The following is a 19671-nucleotide window of genomic DNA, read 5'->3' on the forward strand; positions in this document are numbered from 1 at the left end:
ACGTGAAACCAAAAATAAAAAAAAGGAAAAGAAAACTTGAAAGAGCACACAGATGAGAGCTGGAGCTCATCGGAGTCAGCGCTTAAGTTGGAAAAACATGCAGGTAAACTCGGGAGAGGTGGAAGGAGGAAGGAAGGAGGAGGAAGAAAATAAAAAAAGGAAGTAATATTGATGATACAGCCCTTCATGTGGCGGAGCAAGTCTCCATCAGTGCGCTGCCTGGCGCCTGCACCATGCACGTCTTCTCCGTCCAAACATGAGGGACAGAGAGAGCTGCCTATCAGGGGAGGGCGCTTGTTTTGTTCCCCTCTGTGTTAACGCACAGAGGAGCGCTGACTTGGGCAAAGTGCCTGGACTCGGGGAGATCTTATACAATTAAAATTAACAGTGGATGGAAACGCACAATAAAATTAAATAAAAAGGTTTTGGCATTCTCTCTCACACACTCTCACACACACACACACACACACACACACACACACACACACACACACACACACACACACACACACACACACACACACACAGGTTTTAGATCCGACCTCAGGCCCATGTTTGGAGAGAACTAGCCCCAGTGCGTTTGTTTGTTTTTTTAAGCCAGAAGCACTGCACAAAGCATTTGTATGAGGGGGAGGGGGCATTATACCCATGAATGAATGGTTTATGAATGGATTCTGTGAATTGTGGATGAATGCCAGACGACGGATTAAAAAGAGGGGAAAAAAAACCTATAACGTCTAAGTTTCCTGCAGCCTGGGTATTGGAGGCCACACACTATAAGCGGCCCGCACACCCTGGATATGTTTCCTTTTCAACCTTCATGCCAAGAAACTGAATGGTGGCCAGACTCTTTGGGGTCATTCAGAGTTCACTCTGTGTTCTGCCTCATTCTCTCTGACCACCAGAGACAGTGGCAATACTCCGCAAAGCGCATGTTAGCTGCTACAGCCGTCTAAAGCGCTGCCCAGCAATGCAGACCCAGAGCTGGTGGCTACACTTGATATCAAGAGATCTAGGAATTACCCTCAAACGGTTACAACCATCAAGCTAAGAAGCTTCTGCTTTGCCAAAAACAATGGCATCAAGCTAAAAGCCTGGATTTGATGAAGGTCTTTTTCAGTCATTTCATCCAATCCTGTAGTCCCAGGGTTTTAAATAAAAGCTGATGCAGAACTTCCAACCCCCGAGAGGACACGGATGTTACTAAAGGAAGACATAACGTGAGCATAAGCGCTTTCCAGGGACGGACTAACATGACTGGGAACCAAAAAGGCGCCGTGATCCAACTTTAAGTGGCACAAACGAGTGTCCACAGGCACCGATTACGACGCCAGGCAGCGGCAACCGGTGACGGGACTGACGGCAGAGACACAGAAACGCGACCTGCTTCATGGGTCGCTTAAGAATAAAACATTTTAAAAAGGAAACATTTCCCGGCTGCACAAGCCGTCGTTTTCCTATATTACTGAGATTCCGTTAACTTTGTCGAATGCTAGCATCACGTGTGCATGTGATGGATATCCTCTGGCGTTAAGAAGGAAAATATCACACGGAAACAAAAGTTTTGAGGTTGTTGAGGGAGAGTGGTGGGAATAGAAGATGAGTGTCAGGTGACGAGGCCTGTGGGGGGTGAAATACAAGATCCACTATATTACAGATACATTTCTTTAATTTTGCTTTGAATGGTTGATAGAAGAGAGAGAGGCAGGTTAAATAAAGAGAGGGTGGAAATGAGCGAGGGGAAATAGAAAAGAACAAATACAAACAGATGGACAGAGACACAGGTCCACTGAGGAATCTAGTGCGTGGTTTGCTACTAGATTTATAGGTGACTCTCTCTGACGTTTGGTGGTAAACCGTCCAGCCTGTGAAAATGAATATAAGAGGGAAGAAGAGAAGAAACAAGAGAGACGCTTTGTAAAAGTGCACAGAGACTGGGATGAGAAACCCCCAACATCAAAAGCACCAGCAGAGGACACAAAGAAGAAAAGTGCACGATACGCAGGATCCCATTTACATCATCTGGTGATAATTACATCTGAACACGGAGCATCATCGGGTAAGAACATACGGTTTTTGCACCTGTCCCCAAAACGTGCTTTTGTAACGACGTAAACATGAAAATACACTGCAATTCAAGAATAAAATGTAGGAAAAATGATTTTGCAAAAACTTTATACTCCACATCAAAATGATCAAGTAATAACTTGTGAACAAAATTCAGAGTAAATTAAAAATCACAGGAAACTTTGGAATTATTGACTAAAGTTGATTCAAATTAACTAGATTAAAAACGTCTCAAACGAACGAAAAAAAAAATGGCAAACTGGTACCGCTTGTGGAAGAATATAGAAGTTACAGTGACATTTAAAAAATATTGTTGGCAAACTCAATAAAGTTGTCAGCATGCGTTATTGACTGTTGGAATGGAGACATCTCTTGGTTTTCATAACAGTGATGGACCCAGGGCCGTTAACCGTAAAATGCATCTATTAAAGTTGCAGTAGTCTAAAAATGTGTATTGAATTATAATATAATAAGGTTTTATAAACCATATATACTGTATTTATTAGTATGTGTGTTTGTATCATATTTACATCACGTTCTTGGCATCAACTGAATATGAACTCACATTTATTCATTTCTCCCAGTGCTACAAATACAACGTAGGACTTGAATTGACTTATAATGGAAATGTACAATGTGAACTATAAAATGTGTCCCACTTAAATGTATTGTATACGATTATGATACGATGTTTATCGCCTTAGAAATATAAACACATCGTACTTTAAGAGGTGTGCTTGTGTCTTGGAGATGAGGCTCCTCCTGCTACAGCATTAACACTGTTGAGCATTTGCCTTAGCCCTAGTGGCTGTTTTGTAGATGACATGTCCCATCCACACACACACACACACACACACTCACACCCCAGCATGCACATGAACCCAGAATGTGTACCTTGGCCGGGGCCGGCTTGGTTGGCCGCTCCGTCCCTGTGTAGCCCGCCGTAGATGTTGTCTGAGGAGAAGGAGCCCTTCAGGGAGCAGGGCTGCTGGGTGTGGACCTGCTCCGGGGCGGCACTGGGCTGATTGCTGGAGCTGCAGCTGCCGCTGGAGTGAGCGGAGCCGTCTGACAGAACTGAACTTTTAGCCGGGGAGCTGGATGAGCTGGCGGCGCTCTCACCTTTGGAGCAGAAAAAGAAAGAAGAGAAAAAAACTAAACAAAAAGAAGTGCGAGTCAGAGTGAATCACTCTGTGAATCACACAATCCTACGGTTTTCTGAACCATCCCTGTCTTCTTTCAACTTGTGTGCTTTCAGACCGGAAAAAAAAAAATGCTCTCGCATACGAACGACTCATCCCATACAGCGCTTGTCACCCCGCCATCCGAAGCCCACACACCTTTCCTCTCTGCGGAGGTGTTAAGATTGTTTTTGAGCTGCTGCACCATCGGATTCAGCAGTTTCCCAGCCTTCAGCTTGTGCTTGCTGGCCCTGCGCCGGCGGCCATTTGGGGGCGCAGCGTGAAGCAGGCCGACATTGGGGGGCAGCGCTTTGCCCAGCTCCGTGTACAGGTGCTCGATCTCGCCCCTCTGGAACGCCTGCAGCTCAGAGATCTCCTTCATGTGTCTAGTGAGACGGTGCAGGGAGAAAAACGGACAGAGAATAAACTACCTGCAAGTACTTTTCTTTTTTCAAGCATTCCCTCAGTAATTTACTCTCCGTGTGGTCCACTAAAGCCTCCGTCATTACAGCTTGCAGTCATGATACCTGCGTCGACAGACAACTAACGAGATGCACGCGTCAGATTATGAAGTCATTCAAAAACCTCTCCATGTCTTTCAGAAACAAAGTTGTGTCGACTCGACTGACGAGCCTCCACTTAACGGCATCTGATCATTTTGCGGGCTTCTACATGATCATTAGTGTCAAAAAAATCAAAAAATAAACAAACTCAACAACCCTGAAAAATTTGATTTTTCTCAGACTCGGAGCCAGAAATCTCCCCTTCAGCAGCTCTTACATCCAAACTTTACAAATTCATTCATTAGTCTGATTTATACAACATTTCATTACTAAACAAATGCAGATTTGTTTTCCCTTTTTTTCCTAATGTATGGAGTGGTACAAAGAGATATTTAAAAATTCCCATTGTTAAAGAACTTTGACCGTAATGTCAAGAAAAGGAAACGATCATTTTGAACCTGGCTTGTGTGAAGGTTACTTTACTTTTCTCTCAGCTTCTGCAGTTCTTTCCTCATATCTGCATCCTCAAACTCGGAGTCATTGTCACTGCTGATGTACGACGAGTGGGCGTGTCCCGCGGCCGGCGAGGGAGCGTGACCGTTCATGGCCGCGGCCTGTCGGCTCGGCGAGTCGGAGCTCTGCTCGCTTTTGCTCCGACCCGTGCGCCGCAGGAAGGCCACGGCCCTCTTCATGAGGTCGCTTCCACTGTGCTCCGACGGGGCGTGAGCCGGGGGAGCCGGAGGGAGGGCGACGCTGCTGCTGTCCTCGTCCGCCGAGTCGGAGTACAGGTGAGCGGAGCGGTGGTAGCTGTGGTGGGTCGGGGTGTCCATCGTCTGGGCCCGGGGGATGTGGCGCGGCGTGACATCGGGGCTGGTCGTCGGGGTGGCGTGATGGAAGTTCGGCGGGGCCGAGTAGCGGTTACTGCTGTGCGGTTTGGACGTTCCTGCATGATCGGCTGCGGCCGTCGCAGGGGATTTGCCCACGACCGCGCAGTCCTCTTCTTTCCTGGCCGGGGACTGGGACTGGGACTGGGACTGGGACTGGGACTGGGACTGGCTGTACGAGCCTGCAGAACCACTAGAGGGTGCCGGGGAACTGCAGGTGCTACCACTCTTCTTGCCTTTCTCTAAACGGCAAATGACATCCGGTGGAGTGGGGATGATCTGGAAGGAACAGAAGCCTGTGTTTATAACAAAGTTAGGGGCCATAAACATCATCAACTAATGCAGCGAACTGGACCCAAACAAAGGCTTCAGTCATGATCTATTATTAGATCATGACTTATGTAATATAATTACATTCGGTCAAAGGACATTTAGTGGATTCTTACTTGAAAACGGCTTTTGGAGCCACAGGAACCGGAGCTGCTGGTCACGTCTCTTCTGTTGGAAACCCTGTTAGCGGCTAAAGGACCAGGAAGAATGATGGAACAGGTGCTCAAACCAGCATTCGGCAATACCGAGATATGGACAACGTTACATAAATAATGCTACCTACCTGCCACTGCAGAGTCACTTAGTGCACCCACACTATCTGTGCGCTCAGGAATCTGAGGCTGACAGAGAAAAAGAGAAGGGTGTGTGTGTTTGTGTGTGTGGGAGGTCGCAATCATTCGAGTAGCAGAAAGTGGTAAATCGTTACATGCACTAGATCAGTGTGGGACGGCTAGCCATCAATCTTCTCCTGACCTCAGTTTTGTCTGTGTGACTCAGACCCTGATTTTTATTTTTTAGGCAGCAAGCATGCACACAGAGAACCACACACACACAAAATGAAGCTGCCAGAGAAAGAGATCACGATGAGTTACGGTGCTGACGGCAGTAATTGTGTTATCCTACCCGCTTTCTAAACACAGTATTCGTCTTGCTCTTAAACAGCCAATCGTCAAATCGATGATACAGTGCAGGGAAACGATTCAATGATGTTGCCGTTAACTTAGCTCCTTACCAGAGTCTGAATGCTCAGATTTCTCTCACACACACACACACACACAAACAAACGTGTATTTTACCAGCAGCTCCCCTTTCTTCTTTGCATGCGCTCCCTCGGAGCTCTGGCCGTCAGAGACCGGAGGCGAGCCGACTCCCTCCGTACCGGAGGCCTGGGGGTCGGAGGCGGTGCTGGAGGGCTGGGAGGGAGCGTGCTCCTGATACAGCAGGTTCCTCAGCTTCTCGTCCAAAGTCTTGATGGTGCGGTCAGCGAACTCCACCCTGCGTGGACCCTCGCTGTCCGACTCGCCCGGCCCCCCGCTGGCTGGCTGCTGGTGCCCCGAGTTCTGCGGGGTCTGATGCGCCGGACTCTGGGGCTGGGAGGTGACGGTCCCGGGCTGCATGGGCGTGGCATAGGGCTGCTGCAGGACCACGGCCTGGTGGGAGGCCAGCTGAGGGGGTAGTTCTCCAGAGGGACTGGCCTTCTGATTCGTTTGGGAAGAGGTCAAACCACTGGACGCTCCTTTATCAACAGCGTTCACATCCAGAGAGAGGGGCGGCACAATAGCGCAGCATGGGATGTCCGTGACCATCGAGACAGCGGAGATGCAAGGCTCTTCCACAGGAAGGAAGCTGTGATGGCTGGCACCGCCGGCAGCGAGCGTGTGTTTCGTGACACAGGGCTGAGGCTGCTGGATCCGGGTTTTGTCAATGTTTTGGTCTTGAGGTGGAACTGAGGTCTGCGCTGCAGGGGTCAACGCGGCGGAGGAGGACGACAGGCTTTGGGAGGATAAAGACGCGACTGGGGTCGCCGCTGCAGTCGTGTTGCCGTTCTGCCTGACAGCCGTTTCAGATTCTGGGGGGACATAAAAAGACCAGAGTTAATTAGGAGCAGATCCGATCGGGAGCTAAACAGCCAAGGCCATTATGAAGGGAGGCTGGGTCCTGTGGGGGCCCCGAGTGTTACGTCACTGCCTGTCGTCCCCCATCAGGCTCTGTCAGCCGCAGTACGAATCCCGCTCTTCATTTCTGCCTAGAACCACTGCAGAAGCACTCTTATATAACTGACCCCAACAGATGAACCACACTCCGATGCACGCGCACTATCTTCACTATAAACAGCAGCAAGCCAGACAGAAAAGATTCAGCTTATTCTATAGAAAATATACTACTGGCAAAGAAAGCTGCAGCTCGTCGGGCTCATATGGCAAAGCAGTGCATCTCAAGACGTAAAGCATTCTTGATTCTGTGTTTCTGAGTGAGCGGCATACCCTGGGCTGTAGAGGTGTGAGATGGCGTCTTCTCTTCGTCCAATACAGGCGTCTCCGCCACGGGGCAGATGATAAACCACCGCTTGCCAGTGTGGAGGACTGAAGAGGACAGAGTGAAAAAGGAAAACTCATGAATGCACTTCAACTATAATATTAATTCAGAAAGTCATCCTCACATTGTAATAGGCCTCTTTAAAATGCACATGTGCAGGGAGGCGGCTGAGTTGAACTATATCTGAAAAGGATTTTGTTTGAGTGAATACATAAGTTCCAGGTAGCTCAAAATCTTACCATTTTGCTGGTACACCAGCTGCGGTGTGCTGGGTGCAGACGCCTTCAACCCCTAAAAGAAAAGAGAGGATTACTACACAGATTTGATGTGCATCCATTTAATAAGCATTTAAAAAGGTTTTCTCAACCAGCCAAAAAAAGCTGAACCTTTAGAAACAAATTGAGTTAAATAAAAATGTCCCATCAGCAGGAGTGGTATTTTTGGCAGCTCTTGTTGGCAGCGTTGGGTGCAGAGTCATCTCGAGAGTGCCGTCGGGATGATGAATCCAAGGCAATGGTGGACAGAGTGCGCCATCGCAACTATTCACTGTCAACGGCTCCTTTCTCACCTCTGCTCCCAGAGCGCCGGCGCCGTCGCTCTGTTTGGGACTGCCTCCTTGGTCGGAGTTCCTCTCGCCCTCTGCGTCCTCGCTCAGCATGTCCTCAGCCTTGTCCACAATGTCCTTGAGCTGCTCGATGAACACTTCTTTTTCTAACGGCAGAATGAAGTCATTCTCCACCTGAGGCGACAGAACAGCAGAGGTTTTAGCCCGACAAGAAACGCTTGAAATAAAACTGTGCCAGGAACAACAGATGTATGAACACGCCTAGAAAAGAGCACCAGATGCATCTTCTATTCAATAAGGCGCAAGAAAATCCAATGACTACTTTTGCGTAATTGGTGAAGTTTTTCCAAGTATTTATGTTTCGAATCATTTCGCAACATAAAGTTGAATAAGCACACATTGCTTTGATGAGCTTCATAAGTAGGCGTTTGCCTCCGACCACTTTTATTATACATGATACGTTGGTGGAGCAGTTATGCCATAAATATGCATCTATCTATCTATGGACATGAGTCAAATATGATTTTTTTGGGACAGGAGGAGAGAGGAGGAGAGAGAAGGAGAGAGAGATAAATATTTTTGCTGCATTGCAGCTCAGCAACACGGGGAGTTTCAGACTTCTGAGCTTTCCGGAAGCTCCGCAGGCAGCTTGCAGCACGACCCGAACACCTTTGCATCATTTGAAGCGGCGCTGACTTTACGTACTCCCCGACTCCACGTACCATGTATGTCGCGATCGCTTCCGGTGCGTCGCCATCCAGGTCAAACTTGAAAGTGACCATCTTGTGGTTGTGAGTTTCCAACTGACACTCCACCATCTTATCGCCAGTGTTGCACAACTGCAGCGAGAGCAGACACAGTAAATGCATCGTACGCTTCTACGGCATTTGACTTCAAGAGATGTCTTTTAACTGTCTGGACATATATTTTGGTGACCCACGTTGAGCATGGTGAGCTTTGGCCTGCTGATCTTCTCTTGCCGAGAGCGAGTGCGCGTGGACCTGCGGTGGTGTTTGCGGACTTTGCATTCGCCTTTGACTCCATTGGTCCCCTCATAGCCGTCGCTCATCTCCTTCCCTGACATGGCATCGGAGTTGACGCTGAGGAGATAAAAGTACATCAATTAAAGCGTCGCCTTGTCCGTCAATACCTGACTACCGAGCACACGGCTCTGCATTTAGATTGGCCATCGACTTCAAGATAACGAGGTTCCTCTTCAAACATTTTCAAAACTGTTGCCCAAGAAAAAGACAGCAGATTGACAAGAAGAGAAATAGTAAACATTTCTACGTCCCCGGCCTCGACGTGCTGCTTAGGGAAAAGGTTTTGTAAAGTTTATCGCCGCTCTGGAATGCCTGCAGGATTTGGCAAGAGCCTGATGTATCAACCATGGGTGACTGTAAACTCCGCATGAGCTTACAAGGGATATAGATTTGTGGGGGATAAGCTATCTGCTATTGATTATGAAGGAACAACTGAACTTAAACGAAAAGGAGCTTTTCCGTCCACTGATCACAATGATATGGAAGATTGATAGATGCCATAAGAGGGTTCGTCAGTAGACTCTGGTCCTTTGGCCGATGTCCTGCCAGACTAGTCAGCAAAGACGGCTGTCAACGCGATCCACATTACAATATAAGAAATAGGACGGTTTTAACTTTACAATAGGAGGAACAGCTAGCTAGTTAGCAGTTGTTTCGTCATTTTTGAGGATTAGTGGTACGCCCTAAATGTTTGCGAAAGGCAAACAACGTCTGTGACTCAAGGAGTGTAAAAAACAAACAGTCAATGCTTTTGTTTTTACTTTTTGTTTGAGACAAAAAAGAAATATAGTCAACCAATGCAAGGTTCTGCTCGGCATCCTTTCACGATGGGTGTGGCTACTGCAACCATGTAAACAATAGAGCCTCTAATTATTTAAGTAAGAGAGGACGGGAAACTGGTCATGACCAGTCAGAATGCTGCTCTGGACACTAATGTCCATTTGACATCACATGTGAGCTGGCTAAGTTTACGCTCATCCACTTAGGTTCATCATCTGGTGCAACATATAATACATTTAAATACTTTTCATATACTTTTTTATTCCGTCTGTATACTTAATATTGCTATTGTATTCTTCTTTACTGTTTATTTATATTACTTGATTTTCTATTTACTATGTGTCTCTTGTGTGCACTGCTGCTGTAATCCTGCAATTTCCACACTGCGGCACTAATAAAGGATCGTCTTATCTTATCTTATCCATTTGTTACAATTCTGACAATGCCTGACTGGTCACCTGCAAAGACGGCTGATGGGAATAAAGTCGATACCTGTCATAGCTCTGTCCTCCAGTGTGTTTCTCTGCTGCTTGATCCTGCAGATACAGAAACAAACAATCAGAGGGAAGGAATAAAAGAGTAACATTTATCGGGTATTGTATTTGACATTCCGGATGGTGACTGGAGAGGAAGTACAGTGGCACTACATGTGAATGCACTAGTATGTTTGCAAAGCAAGGTGGGCAGAGGAAGAAATATAAAATGAGAACTAAACAATGTGGAAGTGAGTCATATGGCCATACCTCCGCGTTGGTCTCTGTTGGACCCTGACCTGCAGCTCCGGTGAGACTGCTGAGCTGTTTCTGCTGACTCAGATTGAAACTGGCAGACCCAGATAATGCTTTCTGAGAGTCAGAGGGCTGCAGTGCAGGAATCTGGCTCTGAACCTGACTCTGGGCCTGCGGGGCCAGCTGGCATGGGGTCTTGTCCACATGGGCAGCGGCGGTGACCGGGCCCAGGTCGCACCCATTCTGCAAAGGTGAGGAGAAGACTGCAGGCTGGCTGAGCTGAGCAGAGGAGACGAGCTCAGGATGGCTGACCTGCGCCTGCTGTGGAAGACAAACAAGATAACACAACTCTATGAAACATTATGCTATCTTGGAATATCTAAAAAAAAAAATGCTTGCATGACCTCAAACACATAGTCAACAGGGTTTTCATTCATGAGGTACAGTGAGTATACCAACACCTGTTTTTTCATCTGCATTATTGAATTAATCCGACATTAAAGTTACTACAAGGAACTTTCGTTTTGTGTTGATTTTGGCAGCCGCTGCAGACGAAAGGGATGTTGTTTTCGAGCACCAGCCCCTCTGGAAAACCTCTAATTTTACTGCAGCAGGGGTCTGACAGACTGATCCGCTCAGTCCTGGTTCTGCTTCTCCAGTGACTCTATTCCCTCCAGCAATACGGCCAGGGCCTCCAGCAGCATGGCGTCGGTTGCTGCTGGAGTCTGAGCTGAAGGGATTTTGCGCAGAATCCAACCGATGACACGCATAAAAAATAACTATGTAGATCGGCCTTGTTTACTTATGTAGGTCATATAAAAAAGGCATCGGTATGAATCATAACCAGTTAAAAGTTCCTCACAGTGACTTTAACGTGTAAACTATGATCATCCTTTAGCCACAGAACAGCAGCACAGTGGCCATAAAAACATTAGATGCAAACTACGATGCAAGCAACGGTTCCAGTTCACACCCTCTTGGTAAACATCTGCCCTCCACTGCAGCCAACATAATTACCTGTATCAGAGGCTGAGTGCCGCCATTTGTGGGAAGGTGTGCGTTCTGGCACGGGAGAGTGTGTGTGTGTAAGGGGTGGGTGGTTGGTGCCGATATAAATGCAGACAGTGAATGAGAAGCTTCGGCTCTAACGCTCTGCTGCAGAACAGCGGGGTGCTGGTGCTGCGGGGATGCGGGTCCCACTTTACCCAGAACGGGTGAGGGGGAAGGCATGAGGGACACCGGGACGGGTGAAGCTAACACGTTTTCAATGTGCAGAGGAGAAAGGGGGGCGACAGAGGGGGGCACAGTCTGTCCAGGAGAAAGGAAGCTGTGATTGAGAGAAGAGGAGGCTGCAGGGTGAGGGGCATTGCAGGAGTGAGGGTAGGAGGAGTCACAGTCAGTCACAGCTGTCATCACCTGGATTGTGGGATACTGTGAGGGAAACTGAAGGGAACATAAAAAAAGAAAGGAAGAAACAGAGGAAAATCAAATAATCTAGAGCGCAAAGAACAAAGACAGGCGGACGATGCATCAAGACAACATATTGTTATCGGTCTGTAAAATCCAAGGTAGAAAGAAAAGCTGCTGAGGCATACAATATCTCAGACACAAGGAGAATGAACGGGTATTATCCAGGTGAGATATCAGTGAGAGTTGTATGTTGGAGCCATATCATTTGTTTTGATTACACATCATGTCATATCATTTATTTGTATGATCTAAAGACATTCCTTTGCCAGATGAATGGATTTTATATTCATATTCCAAATAATGCTTGCTTTTTTGGGAGAATTATTTATTTTAATCTGATGAGGATCAGCTGTTATAAGAGGAAGGGGGCGGGACCAAATCTCAAGTTTTATTTTCTTTATGTAGAACGGGACATCGGCACAGTTTTTGACATCACGCTAGACCTCAAATTAGACTTATGATTTTGTTAAGTTCGATAAAAGTGAAAAAAAAATAAAAAATCGACGAAATTATGGAAATGGAATCAGCGTCTACAGATTATTTATTATATAACCCTTTTAATGTACGAGTCAAGAAACAGAATCCCGTAACGTGGCACAGAATAGGACAACAACAAGGAACAGACCACCACACTGCGAGAACAGACAATACCTGGGATAGGTGAGTTGGGGGTAGCGAGTTTGAAATCTGCAGAGGTTGGAGTTGTTGGCGGACAGTTCCCTGAGCCATCGGCTGTTGAGCAGGCGGTACCTGGGCTGGCGCACTTGGAGCCGACTGGCTGAGATTCTGCCCGTGGCCCTGTCCATCTTGTGCAATGCTATGACCAGCAGGAATATTCTACAGAGCAACAAAAAAAAAAGGGGGAGGAAGTTCAATAATGGCGGAGCTTCCAGTTTCATCTCTCCGTTTGGAAATCTGCATTTCCTGCCATTGACCCAGATCAGAATAGCTCACATTTTCCATGCTGTCCCTAAGCCTGGAATAAGTCTGAATCAGCTGCACATGCTGGAGCACCGAGGACCACAGAGCAGCCCAGGAGGCCAGGCGGATGCAGCGGCTAAGACCAATGTTATTGTTTTCATTACTGTTCCCATCAACTCTTTGTTGCCTCTCGTCTGAGAAAACTCCTGTTGAGCCGTTCATATTTTCCTTCACCCTACTGTCCACCAACACGGCTGCTTCCAATTCAGCTGCACCACTTCAGGACCAGGCGCCACACTATGAGGAGCCCCAAAAGCAATAACTGCACTGCCATATAAATAATCCTGTTTTCTTGTTTAAGTGCGTTAGTTTCTGTCCCTCCAACATTGACAAATTGTGTTGAGACAAAGGCGTTCTACCTGGTTCAGGATAGCAGCGATGCAAAGATACGGTTGAAACTGATGAAAAATGAAAACAGGACGAGGTCAGAGGAGGGCAAACAGACATGAAAACTTCTAAAACTGGTGCACGATGTATGCCGCCTTGCTACAATATACCCGTCAAGTGGTCATCAACACTCACCTGTTGTGCTCCGTAGGTCTGTGGAGCACCAGAGGACAGGTACTGGCTCTGAGCCGGAGCAGTCTGCTGCTGCTGCAGCGCGCTGAGGGCAGAATGTGCGTAGCTCTGCGAGGCCGCATCCGGTAGACCAACCGCAGGGTAACTCTGGTGTGTGGCGTCAACCTGCACACCTGGGGGTGCTGTCGGATGAAGTTGAGAAGCTGGGGCCTGAAGCTGTTGGCCTGTAGACTGGGATACATCCTGGATCTGTTGGGGAACCGCGGTCTGCATGGCTGTCTGACTGTGCTTCTGTAGCGTTGGGGCGTGTCCCTGCTGCTGACTTTGAGACAGGTGGGTAGGCGGTTGTGCCATTTGTTGGTGCATGGTGTGCAGAGTTTCCTGGCTGTGCTGGAGTTGAGGCTGAATGTAAGCCTGCCCAGCATGATGCGTTAGTTGTATGTTGGTCTGAGTGTTCAGTTGGTGCTCTTGTTGAATCGGCATCTGTTGGCTGTAAAGTGCTGGTGTGGAGGCGCTCGGACCAGGCGGCTGACTTGGCAGGTTGACTGCGGCTTGCACGTGTTGCAGTGCACCGGGAGCTTGTGTCGGATGACACTGGGCCATGGCTGCAACAGTTGGGCCTACAGATGCAAGAGGGTAGCCTTGTGCTGGCTGCTGTGCTGGCAGGGCGGACGCTGCCGCAGCAGTCTGTTGGTGCTGAATCGGAGTGGGATATCCCGATGCAGAGGGAGCCTGTTGTTGAGTCGGGGCCACGCAGTTCTGACACGTTTGTTGCACATTCAAGGGAAAAGTCAAAGAGCTCGCCGCTGTTGCCTGCTGCTGCTGCTGCTGGTGGCCCGGTGCTTGGTAGCTCTGTGCAACATGTTGCTGCACTGCTGATGCTGAAATATTTGCTGCAACTTGGTTCTGTTGCACATTTGGGGTTGTGTAGCCAGCAGCATTGACTGTATGCTGGATGTTGACTGAGCATAGACTAGCTGGAGCTGGTTGGCCAACATATGGAGCAGCAGGGTAACTCTGTCCAGGCTGGAGGTACTGCAGCGGCGTGTGCACCGATGTGCTGGAAGACGGCAGGCCATGTACAGATGGTTGAGTGTGGTGACCTGCTGAACCGGCCTAGGGACACAAACAAGAGACATTCAAATCAGACCCTCTCGATAATTTTTATATAAAACAAGTATAATGACAGGATGACGAAAAAAAAAAAAAAAAAAAAAAAAAAAGTTAATGAAACATCTGTTGCAACAAAGAGCAGGCAGTGACAGGTGTGCGCTAAAAAAAGGACACAAAGGAGAAATGGGAGGAGAGGCCCTGAGGAGGGAGATCAGACATCCGCCCCACCACCTTCAATCATAGGCTGTCTGTCCAAGGCAAGCGACGGAGCAAGACAGGTGCAGCATTGGGCCAGTAAAGCAGAAAGGAAACTGTTAGAATCTAGAAGGGATTGGTTAAGGTTAATCAGCAGGGAAACGTGGTCTATTAGAGATCGTTCGATTGTCCTCCATTATGAGCAAGCGTATGATTGTTAAGGAGGAAAGCTCTGGAAGGCTACGCAGGTAGCAAGACTCAGGAGGAGATCAACACCAGCTCCATGCAGAGTAATGCTTCATCTCCTAGTGGCTGGATTTGGGTTTAGTTGTTGACCCCCGTTTGGGAAAACCAAAGCGACTTGTCTGCTAATGTGACCTACCACTCCCACAGCTCTGGTAACTTGCTGCTCCCTGGCACAGAGTCTATCCTCGCAGTCCTGGACGGGTTCTTCGTCACACAGCAAGCGACTCTTCAGGCAGTCGTCTCCGTCGTTGCGTACGGGCCCGTGGGCGGCCGAGGATTGCAGCAGGGAGGCCTGCGTGGGCGCGGCGGGACAAGGGGCGGCTTTGCGGCCGATTATATTGAACAGGGACCGCTGCAGCAGTGAGAAATCGGCGCAATCGCTCAAACCTTTCAGCCGTCCGTACTGGGCGGCCATCGCTCCAACAGAGGACGGGTTTTGCCTTAAGTCGCAAGGACAGTGGGGTGTTGGCAGGCCGGCAGAAAGCCGGCGGTGGCTCCCTTCCCGTGACCTTAGAAGGAGCAAAGAGAGGCAAGCCTGGCACACGTGGCTTCTGTGCGCCGCAAAATGGTGACTATGATGCGCGGTCAGACCCAGGAGACTGCTGAGGTCAGAGTGCCTTCGCTCACTTGGCACAGGCGGGGACAAGATCTCGCCGGCGGCGTCGGACGGCGGTCTGATGGTGGTGTCGCTAAAGCGGCGGCACTCAGAGGGCGGAGAGATGGGGAAGCCCTGCAGTACTGGCAGACTACTCTGGAAGGGGAACCCGCCCTTGGCGTCCGCGTAAAGCTCCAGAGGGTCGAGTTCCAGACGGACCTCTGGGGTCGTCGGGGTGGGACTGATGGATCTCCGTGACTGAATGAGGGCGTGGAGTTGAGCGATGTGGTTCGCCCCGCGAGTGTCAATAACCGGGGCGCTTCCTCTTCGGGTTGCCGCTCCCATACGGGTCCTGAGCTCTGGGCTCAGTGTTGGCTCCCAAACTTCTCCCTTTTCACAGGAGTGAGGACGATCTGTTAGAAAAGGGCTTCTGCTCTGGCACTGATCAGGAGGAGCAACGCAAAAGCAAAACACAGGTTACTCAAAATGAACAAATCATAACCGTAAAAAGAAACAGTATGGAAACAATGAGGACGAACAAACTTGCTCGCAGGGACACATGAATGTATGAGAAAAACATTTGCATCTAAAATGCACGACTGTTGTAGGTGAAGACGGATCTGCAAATGTCCAGAAATGTGTTGACTGTGCGGATGCTGTGCCTGGGCTCAGTTCCAAAGCTACGTGAGCAATGGCTGTGTGTGTATTTTGATAAATCTGAATGTGCATGGTCCACCTGGGTGTGTGCGTGTTCATGATACAGACCTGCTGTGTTGCCATAGTAATAGGCTCCAGCAGGGACTGGTAGAGGACACTCTGCTGGCTGCTGTGGGAGTCCGAGTACACAGTGGAGCCATTGCCGCTATCGAGCGTGCCGTCTGCTGCAAAGACGCACAGAAATCATGCACTCGTTAAAAAAAATGAAAAGTCAGAGATTAGGCTTGTGTGTGGAGGGGGAACAGAATCCCTTACATGTCACCGAGGTGGCACTGGCTGGCAGGTTACGCAGCCTGTTGTGCTGGTCTGCCTCCGGCTCTTCCGGTTCCAACGAGGGCTGTCCTACATGTGCAGCCCCGGCAGCCATGCCCTGAGATTGCGTCATCTGGACCCTGTGACCCGCTTCACCTTGATCCACTGGAACCGCGGCACACACCGTTCTCTCCCTCCTCCATTTGATCAGTGCCACGCGGTCCCTGATCGACTTTCCCACAGTCTTCGCATCACTCTCGTGGAAGAAGCCAGACTCCACCTGACAAGAAGAAAGAAGGGGGGGAGAGCGTGACTTCCAGGATATTTTTAGCATGGAGCATGTGAGAGAAGAGAGAGCACACTGAGCGAGGGAGAAGGAAAAGAGCGAGAGAAGGAAGGAATAGAAAAATCTATTTCAAGGGGGATCAGAGCAGTGGGGAAGTATTCCCTTTGTCAGCAGCCGGACTCATTGTTCACAACAGAAGTGTCTGGAGCTTTACATCTGCAAAGAACAAAAGATGAAGACACAATGCAAAGAACACATGTTGTGTATGCAAAACATAAATCCAATTCTGTCTCAAAACTAAAAGCGGATAACAAAAACATAGAACTATGTTTAAATTGGATACAAAGCTTTAGCTCCATCCGAAAGTAGACGACACTATTCAGCAGTACAGACAAAATACTAAAGCAGTTATTTTGCGCATATTTTGTGCAACTTAAAACCAATTAAAGTGGTGCTCATTCATCTAATGTGCTGCATAAAGCACAGTGTGCATGGTAATTAGGCACAATTAGCACACAAGTCAGAATAAATGACCAAACAAAAAAAGGGAGATGCAGGTCCATTACTGGCGTCTCTCACGATGCTCGTCTGCAGAGAAATGAGTCATTAGAGTGGACGAGGAGCGACTCGACATGTGAGCACGCTGGCCTCCAATCACATGTCTGCCCTCATGCCCAAGGCGATTGTGATGCTGGGAAATAAAAAAATGAAGGCCGCTGTAACAGTGTGGTCAAGGCCACAACCGATGAATAGAGGGAGAGAGTGCAGACGAGAGAGAGTGGAAGAGATGTGTGTGGGAGAGAGAGAGAGAGAGAGAGAGAGCAACAATGAAAAGACTCTGTTAAAAACAAGAGGCAGAAAAACAGAAGGCCAAAAAAAGCAGGTTGTCCCTCACTAGTCATGTTGCAGAGCAAATTTCAAGCAACCTTTTGAAAAACACCAACTCTTTTTTTTCCGACAAAGGCAACAAAAAAAAACCTTTTTCTGCAACAGAGGAGTCAGATTGTGCCGTTTCCAAACAGCTTTTATAATAATTTGTGAATGGAAACACGTCTATTGCTCTTGTTCATTGGAAAGGTTGCGGGAGTATTAAACAAAACACATCTTTTTTTGTATAATCTGAGGGACAGTGATTAATGTACAGCTGACACACCTCACTCCTTTACTACACGTGATGCACAAGCATGTTTTAAAGCAAGAGCACTGGAAATAGTCTTAAAAAAAAGAAAAGATCCTGATTTTAGATGTTACACTGAAGACTTGGTCTCTAGTATTTCTGATGTAACCATTTTAGTTTTTCCATCAAAACCTGTTTATGCCTGTTAAAATAAAACAAAGCCTGGCAATGGCTGTGTCTATTCTCCATCTGAAGCCGAGCGGTGTTAACTCAAGCTCTTTTAATCCCATTCCCCAATAAATAATTTCATGATGCTGCAGAATGTTTGATGAGTGTTTTTAAAGGTTTGAGGGTTGGTATAATCATGGAGTTTGTCTGAGCCAGGTTTTCATTGCAGGGCCCGTGGGTGCCTTATCTGATAGTGTTCACTGGAGAAAAGCATGTAAATAAAACGAAAAAAAAAAAAAAAAAAGTCCTGGAAGATCAGAGTACGTTATCTCTGACAATCTGCATCTGAATGCATTCCCCAACGATGAGACATGAGCAATGCCAGCAGCCAGAACACACCAATGCAATGCAAAGCGTGACAACATGCATAACCAGCACGGGTTAAAGCTAATGTAGGACATCATTTGAAATTAGCCAGAGGATTTGAACCGTGTCTAGAAGCCATATTTTTAAAAGGTGGACTTATAATGTAACAATAATGACAAAGTATATAAAAGAAAAATCGAAAGGAATCCAAATCCAGATTTATCTGAAAACATTTTACACGTATCAAAAAAGTTATACCGTCAAATATTCACTCACCATTTCTTGAGCCACGACCTCAGCGACCTCCTTTTCCAGGTCAAACGTGAACTCGATGGCTCCACTCTCCTTGTACTTCCCTTTTAACTTCTTGTGGTCCTCCACCCAAAGTTTCAGGGCTATCGAGTCCTTTTTACCATCGTCCTCCTCGGCCAGCTCGACCCTCACGCCCGTGTCCTCGGCAAAGAAAGCGTGGTTCAACAGCTCCTTGATGGTGTAGCTGGGAGAAGGAACAACAACGGCACTTATATTTTTTTACTGTTATTTTAAGGCGCGTTTGGCTCTTTTCTGTCACTGTAGTGTGTGTGCGTGCGTGCGTGCGTGTGTGTGTGTGTGGGAGGGGTGGGGGGTGTCGCCCCTGCAGTTTCAGCTGTGAGACGTGTTCAGGTGGTTTAAACTTCATTCAAACCCACCAAAACTGCCTTCTTTCCATTGTTCACATGTATTTGGTTAAAACGAAACCCTCAATGCATCGAGTTAGATTTGAAAATGTGCCGTCTCTGCACGCCGGTTCCCCTCCACTATATCTCTCTCTCCCCGTGGAGTTTCGGTTAATTCTGTTGCGCGTCCCGTTACATTGTTAGATGCCACTCTTACAAACCTTGTATGGTTGTGCATATTTCAAGATTTTGTTATTTATTGTCATATGCACAGATAACAGACAGTTACCCTGTACAATGAAAAACTTATTTTGCTAGGTTAAGAATACCAAAAAAAAAAAAACATTGCTATAAATGCTAATAGTATAAGAAAATATGTAAAACAAGGCACAACAATATGACAACAGTATTGCACAATCAGTGTATAAAGTGCACTATGCATTGCTCCTGAGGATCCTACGGTGTGTGATTTCTCTTCATCAATGGATAGTAACGTGGTTGGATTATATGGAAGGGAGAACGGCACTTATAAAAGAAAAAAAAAGTAACCGCTGAATTATTTATTTTCCTCCATGTCTGCCTGTCAGGTATCCTGGTCGAAGAGAGCGTTGTGTTGTACGTTTGAGAGAGAACTTTGTGGGGAGAAATAAACTGAAAATGGGCCAAATTAATTGATCGTAATTCACTAATTTATGGCTGGAGCGCGCGTGCGACCTCTAGTAATTACGTCATACATGGACATGGATTACCTTTGCCGTTGACAGAGAGCCACTCACTGAAGTCATTCACTGAACCCAATCACACTTGAATAAATAAAAAAAAGCCACTGGAGGCTAATTAAGGGTTATTTCCCCCTCTGTACACAAACTAATTAT

At 47.6% G+C, this 19671-nt stretch overlaps 1 protein-coding gene across 1 annotated transcript in view; it reads right to left on the reverse strand.

Moving 5' to 3' along the window:
* LOC306743902 (serine/threonine-protein kinase WNK2) overlaps nucleotides 1-19671 on the reverse strand; it is a gene marked incomplete at both ends in the record, with an annotated part of 41020 nt that overhangs the window by 2329 nt on the left and 19020 nt on the right. The window contains 20 exons of the mRNA XM_079226465.1: nucleotides 2962-3186; nucleotides 3405-3631; nucleotides 4232-4911; nucleotides 5079-5152; nucleotides 5246-5303; nucleotides 5760-6532; nucleotides 6948-7046; nucleotides 7239-7281; nucleotides 7568-7738; nucleotides 8287-8403; nucleotides 8505-8664; nucleotides 9880-9923; nucleotides 10131-10436; nucleotides 12237-12422; nucleotides 12926-12964; nucleotides 13089-14201; nucleotides 14776-15675; nucleotides 16000-16115; nucleotides 16207-16483; nucleotides 18417-18636. Of these exons, the coding sequence (XP_079082591.1) occupies nucleotides 2962-3186; nucleotides 3405-3631; nucleotides 4232-4911; nucleotides 5079-5152; nucleotides 5246-5303; nucleotides 5760-6532; nucleotides 6948-7046; nucleotides 7239-7281; nucleotides 7568-7738; nucleotides 8287-8403; nucleotides 8505-8664; nucleotides 9880-9923; nucleotides 10131-10436; nucleotides 12237-12422; nucleotides 12926-12964; nucleotides 13089-14201; nucleotides 14776-15675; nucleotides 16000-16115; nucleotides 16207-16483; nucleotides 18417-18636 (5828 nt within the window). The remainder of the gene's footprint in view (nucleotides 1-2961; nucleotides 3187-3404; nucleotides 3632-4231; nucleotides 4912-5078; nucleotides 5153-5245; nucleotides 5304-5759; nucleotides 6533-6947; nucleotides 7047-7238; nucleotides 7282-7567; nucleotides 7739-8286; nucleotides 8404-8504; nucleotides 8665-9879; nucleotides 9924-10130; nucleotides 10437-12236; nucleotides 12423-12925; nucleotides 12965-13088; nucleotides 14202-14775; nucleotides 15676-15999; nucleotides 16116-16206; nucleotides 16484-18416; nucleotides 18637-19671) is intronic.

This window comes from Taurulus bubalis (assembly GCF_910589615.1).
Source record: "Taurulus bubalis genome assembly, chromosome: 11".
Lineage (NCBI taxonomy): Eukaryota > Metazoa > Chordata > Actinopteri > Perciformes > Cottidae > Taurulus > Taurulus bubalis.